The following is a 10,638-nucleotide window of genomic DNA, read 5'->3' on the forward strand; positions in this document are numbered from 1 at the left end:
CTGTCCACGAAGAAAACAACTGAATGTGGATCCACGTTATTGTCATTGTTTCAAGACTACATAATAAATAAAAAAATTGACTAAACAATACGAATTTGCGACCATTAACTCTTTCTAGTTTGTCTAGTGGTTAGTGTCCACCCTTAACTCCTTCATCTTCGGTAAAATAATATTGGTTTGACCATTTTCGCTCCACTAATAGAGTTCAAATCACAAATGAAAATTTTTCCGATAAATACCCATGAAAAATCAACGAATTTTCAACCGTAATTTTTTGGAGAATTTTTAACGGAATAACAACAGAATATTGTGTGGTCAAAAGATGTTTGATGCTCGAAAAATGATAATAATGATGTGAAAAAAAAAATGACGGGAATAACAACAAATGAAATCGATTGCATGAGCACCATCTGCAATTAACGATGGATTACTAACAAAATAACAACAAATTAAATCGATTCAAACCAATACAATGGTTCAGACTAATCGGTCCTGAAGTAATACCATAAACCTTGATAATAAATATTGTTTATTTTTTTTAATATATAATGACCTAATTACCATTGTCTAGCTCATACCTTTCAATACCATTGACACACATCCCTATAAATACCGTGTCACATGTGTATCGACACAGTTTGGTACCTTTGCGCATTTTTACATTGTGTCTATGCCTATGTGACACCACACAAAACAGGTGTTTGCCCGCCAAATCGTATGTCCCTAATCAAAGCTAGGTGAGTTTCATGCTCGGTTGCAACACACCCACACTTTAATGTAGGTGAGCTCCTCCTAGGAGACTCTAACATAATTGTATCCTTTCACAATGGCATCCTTCTAGAGTTCAGCTACAGATAATATATTGTTTTATTTAACAGATATAATATCTAACTATCCTATCGGCCCCCTAGCCAGAAATGATAATCACTCTCATCTCGAGTGTTATTAATTTGTAAAATTAGCACTTAAAAGGAACATGGTACGTAATTTCGCTTCTTAACATTTCAGAACTGATACTGACAAATTCTTGGCAACATAAAGGAATTAGCTAAAAAGCCGGCTGACCAATTCTTTATAATCCAAAGTGATCAGCCATCTATTCATATTTTAGTGGGGCCTAATGCTGTTTTTACGTGTTAGACGGCAATTCTAATAGATATATTATTTTTCTTTGGATGCGGAAAGACACAGTAAAGAACAAAATCATGAACCATGCAAATAAGCCCTATATATATGGAACCACAAAGCAGATTCTTTCACCAACAAAAACCATCTCCACTATTTCTATTTCCGAGAGCTCTCATTCTCAGATCTTTCTTTTGCTGTTATTCTTAATATTAAAAGAAATGTGGAACAAACTAATTCTATTGAGTGTTGTAGCACTTACTTTTAACTACCTTGCCTTAGCCTACGAGCCTAGCCCCCTCCAAGATTTTTGTGTAGCCGACCCCAACAGCTCAGGTATTGTCTACTCATTGTTACACATCTGATGTGCTCCTTTAATTACATTTACCTTTTATTTTTAACAAAAAAAATATTGTCTTTAACGTGCAGTCAAAGTAAATGGTGTAACATGCAAGAACCCAATGCAAGTTCAAGCAGCTGATTTCTTCTTCAGTGGGCTACACCTGAGGGGTAACACATCAAACCAATTGGGATCAAAGGTGACCCCAGTCTTTGCGACTCAGTTACCAGGGCTAAACACTTTAGGCATCTCAATGGTTCGGATTGACTATGCACCATGGGGACTTAATCCTCCTCACACCCACCCAAGAGCCACAGAGATTCTTACAGTTCTTGAAGGGACCCTACAAGTTGGATTTGTCACTTCTAATCCTGATAACCGCTTTATCACCAAGGTGTTGCAAAAGGGTGATGTTTTCGTGTTCCCTGTGGGACTTGTTCATTTCCAGCGGAATGTGGGTAATGGAAATGCGGTTGTTATTGCTGCATTAAGCAGTCAAAACCCAGGTGCAATAACAATTGGAAATGCTGTTTTCGGTGCAAATCCTTCAATTCCATGGGGTATCCTCGCCAGGGCATTCCAAGTGGATAAGAGTGTGGTGGATCAGCTACAAGCCAAGTTCTAAAGTTACAACGAGTTCAATGACTAAAAAGGTTTACAATTGGTGTTGGCGTAATCGTGCGTTTGATTTCATTCATAGGCTTCTTTAATTTAAAGCTTCCATTCAAAATTATTTGTGTGCAATAATTTTTCAAGTTGGTATTTATTATTCATTGTGTAATTTATCTGATCTGTTGGTTTCATATGATAGCGCTTATAATTTTGAAAGTTTTAATTACTGACAACAAAATATTACCTGTAGACGCGGAACTTTACACTCTTAAATCTCATAGAATGCAAGAAGGGTTTAAATTTACAACCAGTAAAATCTAGAACACCTATCATTATGATGTATTTACATTGCTACATCAAAAATACATAGTTTAAAATGTTAACTAAGTCGATAAAGGTAATTTTGCGACTATTGATATAACCAAGATGACAAGGTTTTAGGCCACCGGCACTACTAGAAAAATGGGAACATTCTGACTGCTAATTCCGTCGGTGGTAATAATATGGAAAAGCTATTACCACAGAATTCCGAAATACAAATCTACCAAAATAAGGTGTAGACAAATAATTATGAAGGATTTCAAATGGATATACATCTTCACACTTCTCCAAAAGAAAATTTTGAATGCTACCGATGCACTTCTCAAAGACCGGTTTGTGTTACATATTTTACTAAATACCCATAGATGTCGGTTTTGATCATTTCAGATGGAATGCAATTTGAATCTGTTAGTGAGTTTTTAGCTGCAAATTTCCCATCGTAAAACAAGAGTTCTTTTTATTTAGTTTTACTTTTTTTAGTATTTGTTTTGAAGGTTTACACAAACACATCTTTTAAATCCAACTCCAAAACTATTCATTTCTCCACGACGTGACTTGAACTAGAGCCGGTCCATTCTTTTTTACTACCCGGGGCAAGATAAAAATTTTATGCCCTTTTTTATTTACCGTAAAATAGAGAAAACATATATATATATATATATATATATATATATATATATATATATATATATATATATATATATATATATATATATATATATAACCTACAAAAATCACCTAAAACAATGTCTTCGTGCATTTTTTGAATCGAACATCTCTTATTTTACAATAATCCATATTTTGTAACAAAATCACTTTCCATACTAAAAATTGTTAATTCATTCAATCTTTTTGAGTCATGGTACTTTGGATATATGTTTTGAACAGATAACAAAGAACTTTCATAATTGTGTGCTTCATCCCGTAACATTTCTACAAAATTTGTAAAAAAACAGAAATAAAACTCGAAGTTCAAAAAATAATTAAATGTCTTTATGCATCCGATTCACATTTATGATATTGGGTGACTAAATTATGATGATTGAAGATTAAAACTATTACAAATATGATCAAATAGTCTAAAAAGTATTATGTACCATGATTTAAATATTTAGACAAATGAATATACAAAACTTTTATGATTATTGATTTATTTTGTTAGGATATAGGTAATATTTATTTTTTTTAAAATAAATTATGCTACAATTAAGGGTCTCCGCTTACGCGTCGATTTATCCCGCCTAGACCTATTAGTCCCTTAACCTCAGTAGACCGCCCGACCACCGGCTAGCGACGTTTACAACCTTGGGTAACGTACATACATTTTTACCAATAACGGAGACATAATCATTTTTTCATAATAGAAACTTACATTAGTTTTTTATCCATAATGGTAATGTATTTTACTTTTTGCCATAATAGCAATAGATTGTTTTTTATACATAATATCATCATACGTTATTTTTAACCATAATAGCAACATACTATATTCTTTATACCAATATAGACAATATCCTTACATTTTTTATCCATAAAAGCAATGTTCTTTATTATTTATCGTATACGGCAATAGGGCGTGTACAAATGACAAAGATGGGAGAATTTAGTGAGGTGTTGTAGCACGGTTAGGTTGTGTTACTTGTGTAAGTTTTATGATGGCCATCGTATGGAAAAAGACAATAAAGGAGGTTTAATTGATGGTGATTATCATATTTAGATTTATAATGTTGATTTAAACATATTGACAAAACAAAAACTTAGGCGGTTGGTAGGTTATACCTTAATGTATATGATGATATGAAGATGTAATTGGTAATACTTGATAGCAGATGGTGATAGATAGCAACAGAAAATAAAACACCATATAGACAAATGTATACCACAATGGATGATGGTAGATGCCGATGGTAAAAGACATGAGTTTGCTTGCTTATGTGGATTCGCGATAATACTTTTACTAGATTTATGCGTACGGCTTAGATATGTGTAAGAATTATCTTTTGCATTTAACTTGTAGTTGATTTTGGCTTATTTATAAGTAGAATAGAAACCGAAATCGGTACCATTGGCAACGTACTTTAGTTTTTTATCAAGTCTTCATACTTTCACATGTAATCATGTACCATAACCATCTGAACACATATTATGACATGTATAAGTAAAATATTAACTTTTTCTAGTAGATATAACATGTCAAATACTACACTACAACAATCGGAGCCTGTGCAACGACGATTTTAGACCCTATGGAGACGACAAGTCGTCGTCGGGAAAAAGTCGCCACAGGCGTGTCGGCATAGGTCTGTTAGGTCGTTGGAATAGCTAGCTCTATTGCGACGACATGTCGTCGGCACAGATTTCATCAACGACATTTTCGAGGGAAAAAATTATGTTTTATTAAAATCCTATGGCGACTATTTATCCTCGGGATAGCTATGGCGACCACAAGTCGCCGGGACAAGTTGAGGCTATTACGATGCCTAGTCGTCGCTAAAGGGTTTTATCAGTTAATGGTTATGGACTATAGCGACGACTAGTCGTCGGGATAGCTATTGGTTGTTTTTTTTTAGCTTTTGTTCAAATTCAAAACATCAAATTCAAGTTTAATATTACAATAAGTAGGTAACTAACATTGTTCATAATACTAAAAAAACATCAATCATCATTATCATAATCGTCTTCTCCTTCTTCTTCTTCTCCTTCTTCTCCTTCTTCTTCTTCTTCTTCTTCTTCTTCTTCTTCTTCTTCTCCTTCTCCGTCTTCTTCCATCCTTTCGGCAGATTGTTGAGAGCTAATTGCTTGTGTGTTATAGTTGAATAGAAAGTTAGGAAATGGTGGTGGTTGGAAGTTCGGAATACAAGCCGCCAATGATGCATTATATTGTTGCAAATATTCTTGCATTTGTTATGCATCGAATTGGGATTGAGATTGAGACGATTTGGAAGTGGAAGGCCGTTCATTTTGAATTATACCGAAGTTGGCGGTTGGTCTCCTACCCACCCCGCGAGCATGTCCACGTCTCGTCCCAAGGGCACGTTCTAAACATTCTTCCTCATTTACTTCTCCTCCTTCCCCAACCTCGTTTTGCATTTTCTCATATTCATTTTGAATTTTCTCCTAAAATAAAGAAAATAATTAACATACGTTAATTAAAACAAACAACTAAACTTAAACATTCAAAAAATAATAATATTCCTTAAACAAGAAACTATAATTAATAATAATATATTTAAACAACATATTCATTTCGTTTATCACTTACCCAATCTTCTTCTGCTCGACTTGTACACCAACCCGAACCTTCTTTGTAGCGCATTTGTCTCCAACCCTCAATATGTTGCGGCGTGATTCCCATTTGTTCCTATAATAAGTGAAAAAATAATAAATATATTTGTACAAATGTTAATAAAAATTTTAAATAATACTAATGTATTTTATTACCTCTAAATAACGTCGTTGAGCATAGGGTCTACATCCGTGAGCACTTGTGTGTGGAAGTTTCGACCTAGTAACTTTATTTTTTTCCGACGTGCGTCTGTATTCCTCAGTAGGAACACGACGCCAAGTGTGTGGAAGTTTCGACCTAGTAACTTTATTTGTACTTGGTAGGAACACGACGCCAAGTATGATAATGCAACGGTACCTTTGATCCCACCAGATTTGAGATCAGTCTGACAAACATTTACCCGTTGTCCCCTATAAATCGATACGTCCGCCCGGAGATATCAATTCTTAGATCCAAAGGCCTACACTTGTTTTTGTCATACTCCTCGTACAAATTTAAGTTTCTCCCTTTGCCACGCATATTCACATTCACATTCTTCGCTTGTGCTATATTTACATATACAATTGGAAATTTAGAAATTTAAAACTTTAATATATATAATAATTAAAAATTTCATATAACTTACAAGATTGACAACCCGATGGTACACCGCGTGCAATCCTGTGTGGAGGTCTATCCCCACCATCTCCTCCGTGTCCCATCGCGACTTCTGCCATCTGTTTAACAAATATTATAAACATTCAGAAAATATAATAAAACTACAAATAAACAAAATTTCAAAATTTAACAAATATTATAAGCAATCACGACATATAATAACAATAACATACCATCAATCAGATTCATCACTAGAACAATATACATGTACAACATCATCATCATTGTCATAGTTTTCATTATTTATTTCTTCATCTGAAGAGTACGTATCATCATCGTCATTTTCGTCGTTAATGAAATCGTCATCATTTATATTAGGAGCAACATTCCTCCTAGCAACCACACTTGATTCACCAACTTCACCTAAAGTCGTCTGCATAGGTAAGGTGCCTAAGTCGACAACCAAGGTAAAATCAGTTGATTGAGTGTTGTTCACAACATCTATCTCATTCACAACACCGATACTTGGATGTTTCCAAAGTTTTCGATGATGAACCTCTTCCACAACTCTTCAGTTATTGTTTTGAGTGGGATCTTGGAGATAAAATACTTGTTTAGCTTGTGTGGCTAAGATGTATTGTTGATCATCAAACCATGTTTTACCGACATACCATTCATGACTGGTATCGATAAGAATCATATTATTTATAGTCTTTAAACGTCCATTACGTAATGAGGCATTGAACCATTTACCACGAAAGAGTACAACTGATTTATCATATATATATGCAACTCTATGATCTCCTCCAATTGACCATAGAATGGTGTACCGTCTTCTCCGAATGTAACAACACCACTATTTTGAGTAGTGCGTCGGAGATCACGACTATTCACGACAAATCGGACACCATTTACTATGCATGCAGTGTACGAAATGTGAATTTCAGCCGCAAGTTTGTGTGAGCTACTTTTCATCTTAAATACTTATATTGAAATGTGAATTTCTTGTTCCGCGATTCATCAAAACAAAATTTATAATATAAAAAATGTTTATTATATAAAAAAAACTTTATATGTTGACTTTTCTGTTTTAGAAAAAAAAATATATCAAATTTTTACTTATTTTTTGTTATTTCAGCCTAAAGCCGGTAACCAACGGTCAAATTTTTACTTATTATTTGGGTTACCACGAGGGTTAAGATATAACATGTTGTTAAAGATAAATTTTAGAGATATGAATTCGTTTATGAATTTTGGGTCGGTTGAGGCAATTGAATATCTTTTACCATATTTGATTCAATCATGAATATCTTTTTGTGAGTGTTCTTTATATGTATATTAAAATAGTAATGTTAAGTAAAAACAGATTTTTTTGTAAAATATCTTTTTCTGTATTTACTAATTTGCGTACATCAACGGACAAATTATTGAAATAAGTATTTCACGTTAATTATTAACTTTGGGTCAGGTCACAACTCCAATATGTGAGTATTGAGTAAATAAACAGAATATTAATATATCATAAACAGAATATTAATGTATCATATATATGTATAGTAGAATTTTCATTCTATACGTCTCTACTTTCATACCAATATTATTGTTAACAAATTATTGATATCGTTATCTTGGTAAACATCAAAGATCATTTCATTATTGTCATATTGAAAGAACATATTTGGACTCACTACAACTATATATATATATATATATATATATATATATATATATATATATATATATATATATATATATATATATATATATATATATATATATATATATATAAAACAAACAATACAATTAGAAAAAAATTAGAAAAAAATAACAAACAACAACACAATCACATATATATACAACACAATCACACACACACACACACACATATATATATATATATATATATATATATATATATATATACACATACATACAAACAACAAAAAATTTCAACACAATTTGAATTCAATTTCAAAAAAAATTAGAAAAAAAAAAAAAAAAACTAACCTTTTGTTCGTGATGTTCTATTTTTTTTGCTACTCAAAGAAGCAAGGTGGTGGCTGGTGGTGATTTCAGGCGGCAACACTAGGTGGTGGAAGGTGAGGCAGTCACTAGATCGGTGGAGCTTCACCACCGGTTGCTACACACAAAAAAACCCGAAATTAGAGGTAAAAATCAATATCAAACAACAATAAAAAACAAATTAGGGGGTAGAAACGATCTTGGATTGGGTTAATCATCGGAAATTGAAGCTGGGTAGCCGATTTCGTCGCTTGGGGGGAGAGGATGCAGAAAAATCGTCGCTGTGTGCAAATGAAAGAAAGTTGCGTATCTGTTTAGGGTATACCCCTATGCCGTCGACATAGGGTCGACATAAACGACGCCGTATCATTTAATCCTGGAATAAAAATATAAATGTAAATTAAAAACCCTGTGCCGACGACATGTCGTCGGGCTAGGGTGTTCAAAAACTACGTCGTTTTCTTTTTCTGGCATTTGGAATAAAAATAAAGGAAAAATCCTTTTTTTGTTACCTATACCGACGACACGTCGTCGGTATATATTTTCATATTACCGCGAACATTTTCGTTGTTCCCGCGAGACCTATGGCGACGACTAGTGGTCAAAGAAAGTTGGTCAAACGTTCCAAAAGCTATGGTGACAACTTGTCGTCGGCATAGGTTGACCTGTAGCGATGACTGCCGGCGTCGGGATAGGTGTCGTCGCCTTAGCTTTGTATTCTTGTAGTGCTAATATTCTATCATTTATACTTTTGTCCCACCTTTGAGTAAATTAACAATGTACTTTGCTAAATCAACCATTCCTTATATAAGTGCACATTTTAACTTTTAGCTTTCATCCAAAGTTACATTTTAAGACCTACCGAACAGCTCAATAGACTTGTTAATTAGCATATATTTTAGCACTGTTTACAATATGCCCTCATTTCATTACTTTCTATAGACTTGGCATATTTAACACTTTGAATACGTTTGAAAGACTGCATTAAAAATATTTTAACATCATAAGATGAAGCATCACATAAGTTACATATAGGACCAACATCAGTTGTAAAGCACTGTCCACGAAGAAAACAACTGAATGTGGATCCACGTTATTGTCATTGTTTCAAGACTACATAATAAATAAAAAAATTGACTAAACAATACGAATTTGCGACCATTAACTCTTTCTAGTTTGTCTAGTGGTTAGTGTCCACCCTTAACTCCTTCATCTTCGGTAAAATAATATTGGTTTGACCATTTTCGCTCCACTAATAGAGTTCAAATCACAAATGAAAATTTTTCCGATAAATACCCATGAAAAATCAACGAATTTTCAACCGTAATTTTTTGGAGAATTTTTAACGGAATAACAACAGAATATTGTGTGGTCAAAAGATGTTTGATGCTCGAAAAACGATAATAATGATGTGAAAAAAAAAATGACGGGAATAACAACAAATGAAATCGATTGCATGAGCACCATCTGCAATTAACGATGGATTACTAACAAAATAACAACAAATTAAATCGATTCAAACCAATACAATGGTTCAGACTAATCGGTCCTGAAGTAATACCATAAACCTTGATAATAAATATTGTTTATTTTTTTTAATATATAATGACCTAATTACCATTGTCTAGCTCATACCTTTCAATACCATTGACACACATCCCTATAAATACCGTGTCACATGTGTATCGACACAGTTTGGTACCTTTGCGCATTTTTACATTGTGTCTATGCCTATGTGACACCACACAAAACAGGTGTTTGCCCGCCAAATCGTATGTCCCTAATCAAAGCTAGGTGAGTTTCATGCTCGGTTGCAACACACCCACACTTTAATGTAGGTGAGCTCCTCCTAGGAGACTCTAACATAATTGTATCCTTTCACAATGGCATCCTTCTAGAGTTCAGCTACAGATAATATATTGTTTTATTTAACAGATATAATATCTAACTATCCTATCGGCCCCCTAGCCAGAAATGATAATCACTCTCATCTCGAGTGTTATTAATTTGTAAAATTAGCACTTAAAAGGAACATGGTACGTAATTTCGCTTCTTAACATTTCAGAACTGATACTGACAAATTCTTGGCAACATAAAGGAATTAGCTAAAAAGCCGGCTGACCAATTCTTTATAATCCAAAGTGATCAGCCATCTATTCATATTTTAGTGGGGCCTAATGCTGTTTTTACGTGTTAGACGGCAATTCTAATAGATATATTATTTTTCTTTGGATGCGGAAAGACACAGTAAAGAACAAAATCATGAACCATGCAAATAAGCCCTATATATATGGAACCACAAAGCAGATTCTTTCACCAACAAAAACCATCTCCA

The 10,638-nt window shown here is 33.5% G+C and overlaps 1 protein-coding gene across 3 annotated transcripts; it reads left to right on the plus strand.

The window, feature by feature from the left end:
* The first annotated feature begins 1,298 nt into the window (after nt 1–1,298).
* On the plus strand, nt 1,299–2,090 carry LOC145005205 (putative germin-like protein 2-2). Of its 3 annotated transcripts, none has more exons than XM_078964263.1 (2): nt 1,299–1,477; nt 1,619–2,090. In XM_078964263.1, exons 1-2 carry the CDS (start codon nt 1,347–1,349, stop codon nt 2,088–2,090), a joined length of 603 nt encoding a protein of 200 aa, XP_078820389.1. In that variant the 5' UTR covers nt 1,299–1,346. The 3 variants fall into 3 exon arrangements, with proteins under 3 accessions (XP_078820389.1, XP_078820387.1, XP_078820388.1); XM_078964261.1 differs by having other exon boundaries at nt 1,299–1,461; nt 1,555–2,090; XM_078964262.1 differs by having other exon boundaries at nt 1,299–1,455; nt 1,555–2,090.
* The last annotated feature ends 8,548 nt before the right edge of the window (nt 2,091–10,638 follow it).

This window comes from Lactuca saligna, chromosome 7 (genome assembly GCF_052625555.1).
Source record: "Lactuca saligna cultivar CGN05327 chromosome 7, ASM5262555v1, whole genome shotgun sequence".
Taxonomy (NCBI): Eukaryota; Viridiplantae; Streptophyta; class Magnoliopsida; order Asterales; family Asteraceae; genus Lactuca; species Lactuca saligna.

What these genes read in the sequence shown, in the direction of transcription:
- LOC145005205 (XM_078964261.1), top strand. Translation starts at nt 1,347, where the DNA reads ATGTGGAACAAACTAATTCTATTGAGTGTTGTAGCACTTACTTTTAAC. An exon ending in AGCCGACCCCAACAGCTCAG is followed by an intron (nt 1,462 to 1,554) that starts GTATTGTCTACT and finishes TTTAACGTGCAG; the next exon opens with TCAAAGTAAATGGTGTAACA.